The 20011-nt window shown below is 29.8% G+C and overlaps 1 protein-coding gene across 5 annotated transcripts in view; it reads right to left on the bottom strand.

The window, feature by feature from the left end:
• Positions 1-7189: 7189 nt before the first annotated feature.
• The window catches only part of Mnt, a 90579-nt gene continuing 77757 nt past the window's right edge, over positions 7190-20011 (bottom strand). For 4 of the 5 annotated variants that reach the window (XM_065508746.1, XM_065508748.1, XM_065508744.1 and 1 more), the window contains 4 exons: positions 18975-19632; positions 15335-16069; positions 14994-15250; positions 7190-12686 (listed from right to left, as the gene is read on the bottom strand). In XM_065508746.1, coding sequence (XP_065364818.1) covers positions 12642-12686; positions 14994-15250; positions 15335-16069; positions 18975-19632 — 1695 coding nt within the window. In that variant the 3' untranslated portion in view covers positions 7190-12641. The remainder of the gene's footprint in view (positions 12687-14993; positions 15251-15334; positions 16070-18974; positions 19633-20011) is intronic. The other variant, XM_065508745.1, reaches the window with a different exon arrangement.

The following is a 20011-nucleotide window of genomic DNA, read 5'->3' on the forward strand; positions in this document are numbered from 1 at the left end:
ACTCTTGTTGTCTTATTTAAGGGTTTTATATTATTTGTTTAGGTTAAAATAAAATGCTTGTTTTACGCAATTTAAACCATTTGTCGTCATTACTACTTAAAAAAAAGCATAGTAAATAAAAATTAAACATAAACTTGACTTTAAGTCATTAAGTAGTGGTCTTTTTTGGGGGTTTACTGCGTAACTAAATCCGAAAACGGAAATGTTCGAAATTGTGTGCTAAATACATTGTAATTCGTAACGATTTCCTTTGGAACCGAATTAGGGAGTAAGCCCCCTGCATTTGTTTTGTTTTTAGTATGGGTTCCTCATTGGTTAAGTTCCAGAGATACGTTTTTTTTCATTTTTTGAAAAAAAAAATCGATTTGTTTTTTTTTTAAATTTAAAAAACAAATTTTTGGGTTTTTAATTTTTTTTTAATATATAGCGAAAAAAACTTTTGGTGACAAAAAAAATTCAATTAAAATTTATAAATTTTTTTTTTCCGATTTTGACCCATTGTAGGTCCAACTTACTGTGGTCTTATATACGTCGTTGCAAAGGTCTTTGATAGAGTTGTCAAACCAGTTTTCAAATTATTCGAAAAACCGGTTTTTTTCCAATTTCCCGTTTTTTTAATCCGGTTTTTACAAAAGGACGGTTTTCGAGTTATTCGACAAACCGGTTTTTTTGTCTCGAATTATTCGACAAAATCGAATATTTTTTAAAATTTATTTTAAGATTTTATGCGATTATTTTTAATACAAAAGTAAGAGTGCTATATTCGGCTGTGCCGAATCTTATATACCCTTCACCAAATTTATACTTAAAAATATTTTTTTATTTTTTTTTTTAAAAATATTTTTTTCTAAATTTTTTTTTTAATTTTTGATTTTAAAAAAATCTTTTTTGGGGAAAAATAATTTCTGACAAAAAAATTCAAAAAAATATTTTTCCGATTTTGACCCCTTGACTTACTATGGCCTTATACATACATATATGTCGTTGTACAGGTCTTTGAAATATCTATCATTAGATATCTATTGTCTATATTAATGATTTAGTAATCCAGATATGGGTCAAAAATAGGTCAGAAATCGAGGTTGTCCTGTTTTTTTTTTATATCTCAGCCATTTGTGGACCGCTTTTCTCGATTTTAAATAGCAATCGAGCCGGAAGAATTCCCGATATATTGATGTATGAATCACGTATGTAAGTAATTTGGGGGCCACGGAAAGTTGATTTCAACATAGTGGTGAACAGATGGACATGGCAATATCGACTTCGCTATCTATAACGATCCAGAATATATATACTTTGTGGGGTCGCAAATGAAAAATGTAGAAATTACAAGCCAATTGACAAAAAAGGCTAAAAACCGGTTATTCGAACCGGTTTTTGATAGAAAAAACCAAAAACCGGTTTTTAAAAATTATGCTTTTTCGAATTATTCGAAGAATATGTCGAAAACCGGTTTTTAGAATATGTCGAATATTTGACAACTTTAGTCTTTGAAATATCTATCATTAGATATCCATATTGTCTATATTAATGACTTTGTAATCCAGATATCTCAGCCATTTGTGAACCGATTTTCTCGATTTTAAATAACAACCGAGCCGGAAGAATTCCGGATATATTGATGTATGAATCATGTATGTAAGTTATTTTTCGGAAAGTTGATTTCAACAGACAGACAGACGGACATGGCTTAATCGACTCCGCTGTCTATAAGGATCCAGAATATATATAGTTTATAGGATCGAAAAATTATATTGTGGAAATTACAAACGGAAAGGTGAAGGGTATAAAAATTTGCACTTAAAAACCAACACTGTGCGAGCGACTGCTCGCTCGCTCGGGTTCTGCTAACCGGGAAAAGTTGTATCGGTAAAAAGTTTTAGTCGGTAAATAGTTATAGTCCCGGAGTTTCGGCTATTTTGGTGACTTTTTGTCGACATTGTCAACGAAGCTAACAAACAGGCCTGTCATAGAATTTCATTCTGATCGAAAGTGGAATAAATTTCGTATTTTGCTTCTTCAGAAAAAATAAAACGAAAATTTCTTTCGTTTTTCAAAGTGGAATTGATATTTGATTGTAATTTTTTGGTTTTTTAAAATTTTTAATCAATTTCTGTACCAAAACCTTAACATTTGTTTTAATATGAAAAACGCTGACAAATTAAAATCAGAATTATGAAATATTTTTGGAATTAATAAATTACTAGGAATCTGAAGAACCTAACACGAAATCGATCGGAATAAAAACTACGGCCTGAAAATACGCTGTTTCATTATCGACATCTGCTTCAGAAAAGTTCAGAATAGAATTACTTAAATGTATTAGTGAGTCTCTGGTTCCAATGTCTACATATGGTCCCAAAAGAAGTACCTGGTCAATAGTACTATCGTCATTAGTAAATGTCTATTGTAAATAAATTATCTGGGGTTTAATAAGTCATTACTACTTATTATTGTTATTTTGTACGCGTCTTGTTCTAAATGAAACACATTTTATTTAATATTTTTGTTGGTTTAATAATTCCACTTTTGTTTTTATTTATTACACATACACACATTTTGTTAATATTATTTTTGTATGCATGTAGTTTTTTTTCTTATATAATTTTGTTTATTTTTATTATTGTTGGTTTTTATAAATTTGTATGATAAATAATATTATATTTTTTACTTATTACTTATATATATATATATTTTTTTAAAACATTCAAAAACATTGACAAATTATTATTTATATAGTTAGTTAAATTTAAATATGCCGTCAGATAACAGAATATCAAAGTATTTGAAAGTTGAATTTATTTTAGTTAATTGTGTATTTTATCTAAAAAATATTCTCTTCTCGTTACTTAAATAAATCCCAGCTTCAATTAGCCTGGAATTCTGTATCAAAACTGATAATGGTTTTGCCATTTTATTTGTATTTAGAATTTACAATTACATATTTGGAAAATAAGAAAATTAAATTGTAAATTAGATTTGAAATTAATTTTAATGCCAAATAAGTTTCTAGAAATTTTCCCAATTTAAATTTGGAATTTTAACAAAATTCATTAATTAATTATTCCTCATTTGAATATCACAAATATGATTTTGGTTTGGTTGGTTTTGTTTATTTAATTTTAAAATCAAGCTTAAAAAGAGTGTCCTTTGAAAAAATAAACAGATTTTGTTTTAAATGTAATTTGCCTTTCAATATTTTATACCAATATTAAGTCCATATTTTGAAATTTAACTACGATTAACCAGTTTTCTTATTATTTTATTTGTTTTTTATTTTGTTATTTTACTTTAGTTAACTTAATTTCTTTCTCAAGTCTTTACTTTATTATTTATTTATGAAATACAATATTTGTTTGTCTTTATTTTATTTTAAAATCACAATTGTTTGAAAATAATTACAGTGGCAATAAACTGATTTTGAATTTGAAGTTTTTTTATTCGTCATAAACTAAGGAAATCAACAAATGAAATATCAAACTAAAAATAAACTTTAAATTAAAATAATACTGGCCATATTAAACTGTTTTTTTAAACTATGTATTTAGTTTTCTCTGACATCCTAATTTTCTGCCACTGTAACTCTTCTCTCCGTTAAACGTTAGAAAGAAAATCATATTTTTTTAATAAGGATTAGAGAAATAATCTTCGTTAATTGCTCTAAAGAAATTTAAAATATGTTATTTGTTCATTGACTTGTTTTGAGTTGAGTAACTTTATTTTTAAGATTTTTGTATAAACTTTTTTTTATAGATTTTTTTATAGTTTTTTTTATATATAAATTTGCTACACATCAATATAATTTCTACTAATATATCTTAAAATTAGTTTTAAAAAATGTTCAGGGTTGATAAAGTATATTTATATTTCTTTTTTCTTAGTTTCACAGATTTGTTTTTTTGTATTTTATTTTATATAAATATTAAAGTTAAATAAACCAAAGAATTTGTTTAGCATGATTGTAGAGAGTAAATATTGAAAATTGTTGTTGGTCCAGTGAATAGTTTTTTTTTTTTTAAATTGAGTTATGTTTGATAGAATTTCGAAATAATATGCAGTATTGTAAAATTGAACTGAAATAAAAAAAGTTATAATAAATTATTAATACATATACATAAATAAATAAAATATAATAAAAATCAGTAACCATTAGGGGCTTAATTTATACTATATGATATAAATTTTATAGAGTTCGGAAAAATATTCGATTTCAGATTGTTTACTTTATTCTCCCTTTTCTGTGAACCGAAATCGAGTAACGTTTTCGTTTTTAAAACGAATTCACACATTTTTGAGTTCTGTAGTTCGAAACCACATTGTTTAACTTTCGACTAAACAAACATATTTTAATATACCCCCTGTTCTGTTCGAATGATTTCAAAAACGAATAATTGACAAATTGATGTTCTGCTTTGATGTTTTGGTTTCACATAATTTTGTTTACATTCTCACTACTTAATTTATAGACAACAGAGTTATGTCTTTGATATGACAGTTTCCGATCTATGTGTACTTATCTATGGCAATAAGTAGATCTGGAATCATAAAAAATTTGTTTGAATATGAATTTTAAATTTTGATATTCAAAAGTCTGAACATAGATAATTATACATTCAGACGAGACACTACATTTTGTCAAACAAAAATACAAGAAATCAAGTCTGATGCAATTACAAAGTAGATTGAATAACTTGTATTTTGTTGTTGCAAGAGTTAAAAGAGTTAGGTTTTTGACAATTACGTCTCTATGTTATTCTATGAGTCTGAACTGTTTTTATGGTAATATATCAAGTGATTTCAAAAACAAATCTCCTGATTTATTTTTTATTATTTAATTTTAAAAACCCGGAGTGGTTCAAATCTGAATAACCAACACATTAGCGTATCATTGGAGGGATATTGTTCTTTTGTGTTGCTGAAAATTTTCGATATTTAGATGTTTTTCTTGAACAAAAGCGAAATCGGTTGTGATGGATTTATTAATCTCGTTTTGTGCATTGTTCAAAATTTAATTTTGATAATTTTCCTTTATTTTGTATTTGTTGACTAACGGTATTTTCAACTGCGATACTAACATTAAGGTTGATTGATTATTTAGACCTTTAGCCAAACTTACCTGTAATTTGAAAGTCCAATGCATAGTATTTCCAATGTAATTGTTCATACACGTATATTGTAATTTTTGATAAATTGGGTAAAAAGATCATGCACTACTGAGCCACATTCATCGCCTTCTTTTTTTGCGGTGGATTGATGAATGGACACTTCGAAGATCGTTAACATGGTCAACACTGCAATCGTTGTTTTGATTTTTCTTTATGGCATTTATATATTTCTGCACCCAAGGATTTAGTAGGAATGAGGTAGCGATTCGAGTATGTTGTACTTCCAAATATGTTGGAAATATGTACCTGAGACTATTGTAAGGAAGGATTCTGTGCAGAGAACAGATGGACTTTATTCTGATTGTTCAAAATATATGGTGAATCATATCAACCCTATCTATATGACGCCGACCATCATGGAATGTTTGGCGAAATAATATTCCTGATAGAAGCTGAACTGTAGGTGCAGCGCTCAGTGTCAGTACTGTGATGCATCGAGGTCTGGAATGTATCTAATATCTTTGGGGACATTGACTTCTGCACATTCATACCATTATTTGACAGACACTTTTCTGTATCGATCGTAGGCGGTTCATATTTTTTTAGGGACACGTTGATATATACATATACAGATGTTTCTAAGTCTGTGAGTATGGGTCGATTATGGATGGCAACTGAACTTCAGTTGCGTTGTCAGAGGACACCCACAAATTTCTGGTTTCAAATTTGATACCAGTTGTATCTATAAAACCATTTTGGAAACTGACAACACAAACTTAGGTCCGTTGCCATCCACAATAAATCCATTATATTCCCTGGATTCGGAAGGGCCTTGCTTCAGGCTACATGATAATTGTAGATAGTAATCCTGTAATTAAATCTATCTCTGGTGTTTGCACGATTTCTTTGATTGATACATGAAAGCCGGAACTAACAAAAGCAGGCTCTCGCTTGCTAGACGACAAGATCCTTGAGGATTTATCGGGAGTGGATATTAGGAGTAGGATGGATTCGTTTATTTGGGCATCAGAAAAAGCTGTACGAGTAAGGGTATTTATGAGGTATACTGCAGACAGAAATTCTGTCATGTCCGCCATTGAGGCCTTGAGGTAATGGTTCGAAACAAAAAGAAGTGCTTAGGCCTCAATTGCGGCTCCGGAATTATTGTTCGAAACAAATAGACATACAAGGGAATATTGTCTCTCTTGTAAACTAAGGCTGGTATTATAAAGATACCGAATATATGATGGGTAAGCAGAAATGTTTGCAGAACAGCATGACAGTGTAGCAAGTGGCCGCTGGAATTACTAAATTACGAAGTAACCCCCTAAACATACCTACATACTATCGCTGGCTAGTAGACATTTGGACTCTGTTTGAGTAATTTATACAAAATTGTTCTGATTTTGTCTGTTCAATAGTAAAATTGGTAAATAGTGTTCTACTAGAAGGACGAAAGAAACCCAGCCAGCCAGATGGACGGACATCTTTAAGTCTACTCAGAAAGTGATTCTGAGTGTTAGACTAATATTTTTGGTCTTTACAATCATCAGCATAAACGTATAATACCCTCGCTACTATGCTGTAGGATATAAATAGTTCGAAACCCGATTTCCAACAAATGTTGGTTTTTAATGAGCTAATCCCCCATTATAATAGTTCAGTAAAAGGGAATTTAATGGAAATACTACTTATATATGGTTCGGTTCATAAATTCACTTCATTAATATCATGAAAATGTTAGTATCATCATTAGACAGCTGGGGTGTGTTCGTATATTTAAATTGGATAATTCAGTCCAACGGCATATTATTATATTGACACAAATTAGAACAATTAACGTACTGATGGTAGAAATCCAAAATATAGTTTATAAAATTCAAAAAATTAAGACAGTCAAATTTAGTTTAATAAAGAAACCTAAAATTGAATTCAAAACAAATTAAAATTTAACGAAAAACCAACTGCAAAAGTTTTGTAACTTCTTTTTTTTTAAAAAAAAAAATGAATACCAAGTTTTAGATTTTGTTTTGTTGTTGTTTTTTTGCTCATTTGTATAGAAAATAGAACTTGTTTTCACACAGTTTGTTGTTTTTTTTACAAATATTTATTTTAAATTTTTTTTGTTTTTAATATTAATTAATTAATTTACACATTTAAACATACAATTAATACATTATTATTTATAATAATTATAATTTATGTATATTCAATTACATTAGATGTATATTAAATATATTTTATTTGTTTTTGTTTTTCTTGTTTTGTTTATTTATATTATACTTTAAATTATTTCTCAATTTATTATTTGTTTGCTTGTTTTTTAATAATTATAAACTAATATTTATATTTAAGTTTAGATTTATATTTATATTAAATTTATACAAATTGCATTTATATTTATAAGATATATTTATATTTATGTATACTTTATATAACTTGACTATATTTCCACTTTTTTTGTAATTTGTTTTTTTTAGAATGAATTTCTTTTATAATTTTTTTTTGGATTTTTTTTGTTTTAGTTTAATTTTGCTTAAATTATTACACACAGATTTTTGTTAGATTTTTAAGGTTGAGAAAAAGGGGAGGGAGTTTTTAAAGTTAAGAGAAGAGTTGAGGAGGAGGGGGAAGGTTTTTTTATAGGATGGTTTGTGAAAATTAGGGCCCAGGGTAGAAAAATGTCTTAAAAACTGTTTTTGTTTTATTATTTTTTTTAACTTAACATTGTGTTTTTTCTTCTTTTTCGTGTTTGTTTAATATTTTATTTTCTCACTGTGAGTTTTTTTGTTTTGTATATAGAGTAGTAGTATAATATATTTTTTTATATTTTTGATTATTTTTATGATTTTTCTTTTCTGTTTGTTTTGCTTCTTTTTTATTTCTATAACATAAAAATTAGTAATTTGTTTGTTTGTTTTTTTTATTGTTTTCGGCTAAAATTAGTTTTAATTTGTAATTATGTTGTATATGTATGCATATTTGTAATTGTGGGGAGGGGGGTTTAGGTTAGAAGAGGAGAGTTTTCCGGTCCTTTAAGGGGATTTTAACTATTTTTTTTTGTATTTAGTAAATTTTTATTTTCTTTTATAAAGCGTTGCCTTTTTTGGTGGTTTCTGTTACTTAACAGCGTTAAAACAACAATTTTTATTTGTGAATATTTTTTCGATTTTAAAAAAAAATATTTTCAAAAAGATTTTAAAGTTTTATATGGTTTTGTTTGAAAATGTTTCAATTTAAAAAACATATTTTTAAAAATTTTAATTAAAAATGAGGCTGCGTATAACTATTTTTTTGCTTTTACTTTATATTTGTTAAGAATGGTTTTGAAATGTTTTAAATTTCCAACTGCTTAAAGATTTTGAACTCTATTTAATAAACTCTATAGAAAATAATTTTAATAAAACAACAATTAACAGATTATTAAAATAATTAAACAATAATTTCACTTAAAAACAGTATTCTAGTTATCTTTCATAACAAAATTATTTAAAATCTACATAAATTGTGGGACCTAACGTTGATTATTAAACAAACAATCCTTCTATATTAAAAGTTTATTTCTTATAGAAAAATTAAACTCTTTTAAGAATGAGGTAAATTTTTTTTTTGGAATTAAAAAAACTTAAACTGTAGCCAAATTCATCTGCACCAATGGGATCCAGCCTAGATTTTTAGGCCTATCACACACTTCATTCGGAATGGTTTCAATTTCAGTTATTATTCCGAACGATTTTGTTTTAGCTTCATTAGATTCCGTTTCATTTTATTAATTCCCAATAGATTTAATAACTCTTTTTTCCAATTTTAATTTGATAACGTTTGGTATATTTAAACCAGAGTCAAATTTTCGGTAAAGAAATTATTATTACAAACTAATATCAAAGGGTTACACAAAGGGACCAATTTATGGACCCAAGTGAGCTGGTTGATACTAGCTGCCTTTATAACCTAACCTAATATCAATTCCACTTAGAAAACTGAAAGAGGTTTCAATCGGAAAATATTTTGTTTTACTTTTTCTAAAAAAAAACGGAATTAATTCTACTTTCGATCGGAATGGAATTCTGTGTATTAATTCTGTGTAATTAGAACTTTTATAGCCAAAAAAATTATTTAAAATTTCACCAAAAGTGGATCGAAATTCACATAACCATTATTGGATTGGGACTTTATAAAGAAATTAATTAATTTCCAGTGTTTTTATTTTGTAACTTTGCGACTTAATCTTATTTTGGTTTAATGCCAAACTTTGCATAGCTATTTTGTTAAATTGCTAGCATGGCCTCGTCTGATATAACCTCACTTAAATAATTTTCGTACTTCACAATAACGTTGAGCCGATCCGCAGGATTTACTCGTAATCAAAAATGTTTCAATGTACAAAATCGTGTGATGTGAAGATCATCGTTTACAGAACAGATGCTGTTCGGGAACCTTAGGATAGCCATGAGATGTATCGTGAGAATTAGTAGAAATGCAAGAGCATTTGGCAACCAAAAAGATTTCTTGACAAATTCTTAAAAAAATTGCTTGCGTCTGGTTGTAATATTGAAATATTAAAAATTTATTTCAACAGTCAACTGACCGTAAAAGTTTTCATGATGAGCCAAATCTCCAACAAATTACTTCGGTAAAAACGTGCCGAAATGCAATGTCTTTAAAGCAATAAGAAAGGCAAAAAAAAAACAAACGTGGGTCAATCATTATCCAGTCCATGAGAGCTCTCACAAGTCGCCTCATGTAACAAGTGACCATTTTCTAAGCACAAATCTAACTTGGCAAATGCCAAAAAATAGTTCACTCTTTATCACATCAATAAGAGTTCTCATAATTCGTCTTAAACACTTGATTTTTTTAAGAATTGAGGGGTCATCTCCATCACCCTTACAGCTCAACCTTTTGTGGGGTATAAATAAGTGATTGTTCATACCTCATTCACCTAGCCTCTTGCAAAAAGTGTACAAACAAGCGTTTCAAGAAACATTAAAACCATTTCCAATTGAGTAGTAATCCCGGTATATTTTGTATTCTTTCAAATAATTCTTTATGTTTTAAAGATTCAAATGAAAATTCGTCATGTTTACTTAAGTACAAACAAACAGGCAGCAACAAAATTTAAATGATGAAGAAGTAGCTCAATTAATGACAAAGTTTAAGTGAATCATATATGTCATGACTATATCATTCAATTTAAACTACTTCCATTTTAGCTGGTTGTTCAAAAAGTTCATCTTCGATTCGATCTTATTCATTAAATAATAAAAGGAGCGTGAAATCAAATGCCAAATGGTAAAAAGATAAAATTTTTTTCAGAAACGAAAACTGCAACATTCTCATTAAATTCAATCAAATTATTCAATTCTTTTTAGAAAATAACATGGTCTTTAACATCGCCAGAAAATAACACAAAACGTAATAAAAAAGAGGCCAGAAAAAAATCGATTTTAGCTGGAAAAGAAATCGCCAGATAAAAAATTGAACTGTCTCTCACACACCCTGAGATAAAGTTCAGGTTAAATTAATTTTTGTCTTAATAAAATACTGTTACAACAAAGTTTTTTCAGATTCGATTCGAAAATACACAACAGAACTTTATCACAAAATACCGGTACAATTTTGAAAAATGTTTAATGTTAACAAATTCAAACAATTTTCGTATTATAGCTGCGTAATTTAATACTGCGTCAAATGAAATGTTTGAACATAAAAAAGTTCTTCTTAATACAATCAAATTAAATGTATCCTCTTAATAATTCCATTAAACCATTCAGCATGAATTAATTCGTTGTCTTAATTTCTTAGTTTTTCAAACAAATTGAATTCATTCCATTAAGAATTTATTCATTATAGAATTAATTTCAATTTATCTTTAATAAAAAGACATGACTTCATAAAATCTATTGAATGATTAAATTTGTCTTCGATTCAAATCTATTACAAAAAGGCTTAAGTCCGTTTCTCAATTCATATAGTAAATGATTAATAACAAAACAAATTGAATGAAATAAAAATTTGTATTAGATTTGAATTTAAATAATTTAATCATTTAATAGATGAATGAATCCTATAATGAATTAATTTCATTGTAATTTAATGCAAAGATGAATGTATTCATAAAATAATTATTGCCCAATTCTGAAAAGCGTATATCGCTTGAAATTTGCGTTTTCGATTTGAAAACGCCAAACAGGTGTTCTGACAAACGAAAACGCTAAAAATTTGGCGTTTTCAAACCGCTAGTGTATACTGAAACTAATAACAAATCGCGTGATTTTCAGAAAATGGTGAAATGTGTTTTGCCTTTTTCAAACCGATTACGGTTTGAAAAATAACAAATCGCGTTTTCCAGAACATGAGCGTATATTTGTGAATGGATTTATGGAATGAATGGCTGACATTTTTAAGATTAAATTAAAATTAATCAATTCGAAGCTTTTCTTCAAAATAATTTTCTGAATATTTCGAATCTAATTACGAATTATGTACTAATTTAATTTTAAAAACTTAGTAAATCTTGAAATTGTATAAATAGAGCTCAAATTGAAACACTAAACAAGTTGGAAATATATTGGGGAGAGTGGGGCTGTGTTAAAAGTTCAATACGACAACATACTGTAACAAAAAAAGATCATTAGTAGTATATGGATTTTGGTGGCTCGGGATTTTCATTTCATGATATAAACATTCTATGTGTATGTGTGTGTATAAATCTATGACAAAATTATTATATGTATTTTTAAAGAATTTTCAGTTAGTTTATTTTTATAATATTCTCCTCTTTAAATTTTTCTTTTTGTAAAATTTTCTTTGTTTGTTTCTTTTGTGTTTTGCAAAATCGTTGATGCTAATGATGGGCGGAACTGTTTAGTGTTTATTAATTTATTTTTGTTTAAATTTACTTTTGTCTTGCTCTATAAAAAAAAACAAAGAATTAATCATTCATCAATAATTGTAGCGCTTCTGTGTTAAACTGGTTATCTCAATCGTTGCCTAAAGAAAGGAAAACTGTGTTGTTGTATGTAAATTTTTTGAAAATGTTTGACTGTCTAAATCCGGGAACAGTGTGGGTGTTGTTGTAAAATGATGTTTGATTTTTTTTGTTTGTTTGTTTTAAATTTAACCTTAAATTAAATATAGAGTTTAATCGTTGCAGTTTGTTCTCTTTTTTGTTTGTTGGTTTGTTTGTTTTTTTTTGTGTGATTTGTGTCATGTTTATTTGACAAAGGTGGGAGCATTTTCATTTTTTGTTAATTTGTTTAATTTTCTTTATCAATCTTGTTTGTTGTTGTTGTTTTAGATAGTGTTGTTGTAGTATGTACGACTTGATGTCGTTACTCTTTGTTTCCTACATCTGCTGCTGCTGCTGACGTCTTTGCTTTTGCACACAAACGAGTATAGTTTTTCTCTGAGGCTTTTTAGTTGTTATTATAGCTTTGACTAATTATTGTCAAGCTAAATATACATATATTTATAAAGGCCTTGATTTTGTATTTGTTACAACCATTTTCCATATTTCATTGCCATGTTTTGAGTTTAATTAGTAGTAGCAGCTCCAGAACGCCAAGTAACAATAGAGGACTGCAAAAGAAAATAAAAAGTGAATTAGTGAAAATAGAGGTTGTTAATGAGTTAACGATCAACCAGAAGTTTTTCCTTCTTGGTAGACCTTGAGACGGCAGTAGAGCTGTTGCAAAATCAAACATCAACCTCTGTAGATACTCGATTAATGAGTATTAAGTTGATAAATTTGATGCATTTCTTGATCTTGGCGTATTACTTGATAATAAATTAAGTTTTAATTCTCACATTTCGCAAACTATTAATAAGGCCATAGGAGTATTAGGTTTCATCTGCCTTTCTTTAGAAAAGAATACACAACGAAGCCAAATAAACAAAATTTTGCCAGGAAACCTACCCTTTTACTCATAACGTGATAAAATTAATGACAAAAATTTAATAGTTTTCCGTTTTTTTTAGAACGTTGATCACAGTTTTTCAGAAAAGAAAATAAAACAAATTCCTTTCTTGTTAAAATGCTATTACAGCAGCGTTTTACCCCAGCAGTTAAGCAAGTAGTCAATAAATCCCTTATATACTGTAATTGTCACTAATCTCTGATCACTTTGTTAACTCCAATTTATATATTTTGGTTAATTTGACACATATGTGCTCTTTGTAGTGCAAGAAAAGTCAATTGGTTACTTTATACATCCCATGAAATGTAGCGTGAAGACAATTGTCACTTAAGTGTATCTAAGTAACCTAGAGTGTAGTCACTTTAAAAGTTTATCTTGTACAGCTTGAATGCGGTTTTTGTTTTTTAATAACTTATATGTCATTTTGAAGTATACATATCTGTCATTTATTCTCAGTGAGTTATTGAACATTATAGTGTAAACAACAAAGCTTTTTTGCTTCGAATTTTGTGCCAACAAAGCGTCATTTTCGGGATGTTTTGCTTTACTTTATTAAAGCGGAAGCACACCGATTGTTCACCGAATCTTATGGTGAATGTGTTGCATCGGTTTCAACGTGCGAGAGATGGTTTGTTCGGTTCAGAAGTTGAGATTTTGACACGGAAGACAAAGATCGCTCCTATAAGCCAAAAATATTTGAAGACCAAGAATTGGAGGGGTTACTCCATGAAGATTGTTGTAAAACTCAACAAGAGCTTGAAAAATCATTGGGAGCTACTCAACCTGCAATTTCAAAACGTTTTCGAGCAGCAGGATTCATCCAAAAGCAGGAAAATTGGGTACCACACAAATTGAAGCCAAGAGACCTTGAAAGACGATTTTGTATGACCGAAATGCTGCTTGAAAGCTATAAAAGAAAATCATTTTTGCACCGCATCAGTACTTGCGATGAGAAATGGATCCATTACGATAACCCGAAACGTAAGATATCGTATGTGAAGCCCGGGAAATCACCACAGGAAACCTGTACCGAACGCAACTGATTCGTTTGAAGCGAGCATTTGCCGTAAAACGCTCAGAATATTCGGCCCGGCATGAAACCACAATATCCCATCATGACAACGCTCTGCCACATTATGCAATGCCTGTTTAAAACTATTTAGAATGAAGTGGTTGAGAAATTTTGTCTTGTCCCGTCCGAATACTATTTGTTTCGATCGATGCAGAACGCTGTCTCTGAGATACGCATCACTTTGGAACAGAGTTTGGCTCGGAATCCATATGTTGCCAGAAAGGTGGTAAAATATCATAGCTAACAATGGCCACAATATTTTGAATAACTTTATGTTATACAAATGTTTCAAAACAAAAAAATAAAAATTTTAAAAAAATTCCGCATTTTTAAGTCATACATCCAATATAACAATTTGTTTGCAATGCAAATAGAAAAATTGGCGACAAAACATAACGTAAATCAAAGTGTGTACTGAAAATTCTATTGCTCAAGTATTTTTACTTAAAAATTTGTCACATTTCGCAGCGAGAAATTATTAAATTTGTTTAAGATTATAACGATTGTGGATTTCGAAAATCGTTTTGAAGCTAATGTATAAATTTGTACAATTTTTGGGCATTATTTATTTGAAAACTGATGGTTATGTAATGGAAATCGATTTTCGATAGAAATTCATTGCATCATTTTGAAATCGATCGTTTTGAAATAAATCGCTTGGCATCACACATACCTGATGAAGAAATGTTCCCAGAAATTCTAAAGGAATATCCTGAATTTGTTTTCGACTACATAGGAACTCATTAGAGGATCGTAAGAGGATCTCATTTAAGTTTCAAATTTGTATTAGTTTCATACAAAAAAAGAAATTTAAATTTAAAAACTTTACTAATAAACAAAATATTCACTTATACTCGCATAGGTATTTAATTAAATTTCATTTAACTTAAAACTTACCTTGTTATTATTTTTTGTTTTCGATTCCACAATATTTTGAAAATTTGTTGCCATTGGCACAATTGAGGCAGTAGTAGCTGCTGCTGTGGCATTTGCCAACAAACCATTGTTGCTATTAGTGGTACATGTTGTAGCCGTTGTATTAGCAGCAGCTAATAATTGGGCAAAATTGCCAGCAAAATGCAAACCATTAACACTAGACGTTGTTGAGGTTGATGATGCAGCCGATACTAACAGTGGCGTAACACTGGTGGCATCTAGAAAATGAAAACAAGGAAAAAATTTTAATTAAAACAAGTGAATTTGAGGATAATGAATTTGAATGTGAATGAAGAATATACCTTTAAGCAAAATCCCATTAGTTAGAGTTGTTGTTCCATTACTAGTGATAGTGGTAGAGTTTGGCAAAGGCGACGGTGGGTGTTGTAGTGAATGATGGTGATACTGATGCTGTAGCTGCTGCTGCGGCTGATGTAGATGTTGATGCGTAGTTGGCGGCGGCCCATTAACAAAAGTGATTTTGCCATTGGCATGATAAAATGCTGTAGCCACGGGCCCATTAACACCTGAGGCGACTTTTAAACCATTTGAGGGTAAAATATTTAATTCAGCACCACCTGGCAGACGGCACAATTCATTTGTGGACGATGCTATTGTGGAGGCCATCGAAGAAGAACCATTAGTAACTGATTTATTTGCAATAGAACCACCCATATTATTGTTAAGACCACCACCTCCTACTCCAACTCCTCCTCCACCTTGTAAAATTCCACCATTGCTGGTTAATAGAAATTTTTGTCCATGATTTTTAACTTCATGTTGCTGTTGTTGTTGATGATGATGCTGATGATGGCCATTTGTTGCTGTGCTTGTTGTATTGAATACTTTTAAAAATTTTGCCGGCTGTTCACCATCTTCACTAGCATGCTGCTGGTGTTGCTGCTGCTGTGGATGATGATGATGGTGATTATTTTTCGATTCCACCATATTATTGTTGTTATTGTTGTTGGTGTTCGTTAAGGTTAAACTTTTCTTGCGGCCATTATGTTGTTGTTGTTGTTGATTTCCCAAAACTGCTGCAGAAATATACAAAAAAATTTTTGATTTTTTTTTTGTAGTAGAATTTTTCAAATTTATTCACATGTTTTAGAGAAATTTTGTGAATAAAGCATAATTTTGTTTATTTTAAAGGCCTTTCAGTTAGATTTATTGTAAAAAAGAACAGTTTTACAAACAAATTTGATGATTTTTTGATTTATTTTGTTTGTGGTGGATTTTTATTTTTTTGGTTTGGTGGTGGTAATTGGTTGATGGTTTGGTTTTTTTTTAAAAAAAATAGAAAATTAAGAAATATGGTGGAGGTGGCTTATGGTTTTTATTTATTTTTATTTTCTCAAATATTTACAAACAGCCTTTATTATACGGGTGGTGCTTAGATTGTTTTGTTTAATTTAATAGAGGAGGAAATCATAAAATTTTGTAGGATTTTGAATGTTTGTTTTTTGATAGAAACGGGACATGTTGGGTGGTATTTAATTTTTTTCAATAGCTGTGATATAGTTTTTGTTTTTTTGGATTTTGTAGGTGATATGATGAGTTGTGTTACTTCGTTTTTGTTTTTTTTTTTCTTTATTATTTATTTATTAGTAGTAATTTTAATTATATTTTTCTCCACTTTTAATTAGAAAGTGTTTGTTTTTTTTTCAATTCTATAGCAAGTTCGTTGTTGAATCAATCCTCTTGATTTTTGTGTGATTTTTTTCAGATTTTCATTATTTGGCCAATATTGTTTTTTTTTCTATTTAAATTGGTTTCTATACCAAATGGCAACCACGTAATGCTTGCAACATTATGGCTATTAGGTGGATTTTTTGTGTGTGTAGGAAATGCAAATAAATAAAAAAAATAAAAATAGACAAATGTTAAAGAAAAAATGCCAATAGAAAAACTTAAAGTAAGGATGAGATTTTTATAGATGGATGTATGTACCTTTGAAAAGTAAAGAGTATGGCGAGATTTTCGAAAGGTAATGACTTAAACTATATTTGACATACATATGTTATGTTCAGAAATAGATTTCAAAAATGTTTAATCTCTCTAGTAAATTTAATGAACTTAGCTTAAATACCTTACTAGGTTACTACTTATGTTTAGATAGGAAAAAAACATGATTTAAAACAAATACATATTTAGCATTTAAATGGCTTTATTGTTTTTTCTTCAAAATATTGTTTATTACGATTATGGAACAATTCTTTTACAATTCTTGCAACGTTTTTGGAATGGAGAAAAGTCAAAATTGTTTTCATAAACATTGAGTACAATGATTTCTATAGGTGTTTTCTGTGTGAGGAGTACATAAAACTTCCTATACAACTGTTCTGCATTGGCAAGGAAACGAATACTCATCGTGTAATCAATATTCTGTCTGAATGTAGCTTTATAATGAGATGGTTTGAGGATAGGGAATCTGCCTCTGTAGTGAGGAAGCATGAAATACCATACGGTACACTCGAACATAGTTCTGAACTGTAAGAGGCCTCTACAATCACATTGTGTTGGGTATCAGGGCAGTGTAACATACAGGGAAATGAGATAGCAGATGAACTGGCCAGACAGGGTTCAGATCTGGACTATATCAATAGGGATTGGGAGGTTAAACCTCCTATATGCCACTACTATAAGATTTCGGGACTGTACGAATCAATCCTGGTGTAGTAGGACGGTTGCAGGGTGTCTAGGACTATTTGACCAAGTTTAGACGCAAAGGCAATCAGAATACTAACTGAGTTGGATTGCAAAAGTCTCAGGTCTTTAGTAGGAGTGATAACAGAACTTCTGTAGGTTGTGCGAGGATATTGAGGAACTAGAAACAGTGGAACATATTCTGTGTAACTGTCACAGATTACAGGGTCTAAGGTAAAAAGGCTATGGGAAAGATTCCATGATGAACTGGAGAATATAGCTAGATATGATCTAAGCTTTATCAGGGGAATAGACTGGCTATTTTACGTAACTGGACTCTGAGAATCGCAGTCTACAATTATTTCACGGCCTTTTTATTTTTGTTTGGGCTGGGTTTTTCATTTTATTTCTCTTTATATCATCTGACTTCCTTCTTTTTCTCTCCAATTTAATTTCTTCTCTTTGCATCTAGTTCACACCTATATTTCTAAAGGGTATTATAATGGATCATTTGGGTCTACTTGTTGAAGTGTACTTATAGAATACACTGCTCAAATCTATCTATCTAACTTGGATATAAAACTGTGTAAACAATTTGATAATGTTTTGTGTAAGATTTGACTCGCCTTGACAAACACTGTTAAATTTTGTTATGTTCTGATGACGCCTTTTGTAACAACGCGATCAAATTTTTCCAATATATTATTGATTATAAAAATGTTTCCGTATCACAAGTGGAATCAATGTCCCAACATGTCCCTATTTCAAGAAAATTCACTTAAACATTTTGAATAATCGGTTGCGATCAAGCACAACATCGATAATTTCTGGCAAAACAAAATATTTTGTATGATTTTTACGAAACTGATGCTGGAGGAAAAAGTAATAAATTTTAAAAACCGTGATGGCCAGGAATAGTGCAAATTGTTGTTAAGTTTTAACATTTATAACATTTTACAAAATATTGCCATATAAAACATCCAGGCCATTAAGTTGATCAAGATCGGTACAAAATGAGTTTCTTAAAAACCGTGCAAAATCGGTTCTTACGCAAGAATAGATCAAAGGTGTACGGGTACTGTTATAGCACCATCCAAATTTGATTAATGAAGATAAATTATGCAGGTTCTTGTAAAAATAAACGTTCTGAGAACGTATACTTTACTTATAACAAATCTCAAAACACAAGTAGTAACTTATATACAATATACTATAAAGCAACACATTTTAAGCTCCAAATTCTACTTAACCTATTTAAAAATTAAAGAATTTGTTTACGGTTTCTTAAAAACTCACCATTATTTGTATTATTAACTCCTTGTGCGGGTGCTGTAGTAGCCAATATGGTTGCAGCAGCTGTGGCTGTTGTAGCACTACCAATTCCACCGGCCATAAGACCGCCGACACCGACGCCGCCACCATTTATACCAGCACCGGCTACAGCAGCAGCTGCTGCTTGCAATTTCAAACCATTAGGAATGTTAACGGTCACATTGCGACCATTACTAATCACCCCATTAATGGGAGGTGATGACGAGATCAATGATGATGACGAGGAGACACCACTCGAAGAGGACGGCGACGGTGAGGGTGTCGAGGGTGTGGGTGAGCCACGGGTAACAGCAGTAGCTGATATATTTTTGGCTGTCAATGACAATGGTAGACTGCTACCAAATGTAACAAGAGCCGTAGGACTACCAGCTGGTGGACTGCTAATGCCACCACCTCCGCCTCCACCCTGATTAGGAATTGCTACAGCTTGTATGGTGGTGGTATTTTTTTGACGCTGTTGTACTTGTAGTTGCATGACAACATTGTTGCTGTTGTTGTTGCTATTAATTGATATTGGTGATGTAGAATTTATATTGTTGTTGTTGTTGATGTTGCTGCTGCTGTTGTTGTTGTTGATTTTGTTTATCACAGGCGATAGTGTTGTGGGCATAGCAGTTTGTAACTATTTATAACAATTACAATATTTATACAACATTACAAATTTTGCATCAGTGTATATTTTTTATAATTTTTCAAATTTTCAATTGGTGTTTTTGAGTGATTTTGTTTGTGTGTAATAATTTTTCAAGTTTAAAGTAATTTTTTTTTTATTTTTTTTAAAGCAATTTGTTTTTTTATGAGATCGTAGTTTGTTTAGACATATAGAGAAGTGTATATTTTATTAATTAATTAAAAATAGAGTAGAAATTAATAAAAAAAAAAGATAAAACGTATCAAGATTTAAAACTTAACAAAAATAAATAAACAAAAATTTAACTTAAACAGAAAAAAAAGTAATAATTAGAAATAGAATTTCTCTAAGTGGCAGTTAAATTTTAGTT

Source organism: Calliphora vicina, chromosome 4 (genome assembly GCF_958450345.1).
Source record: "Calliphora vicina chromosome 4, idCalVici1.1, whole genome shotgun sequence".
In the NCBI taxonomy this organism is placed as follows: domain Eukaryota; kingdom Metazoa; phylum Arthropoda; class Insecta; order Diptera; family Calliphoridae; genus Calliphora; species Calliphora vicina.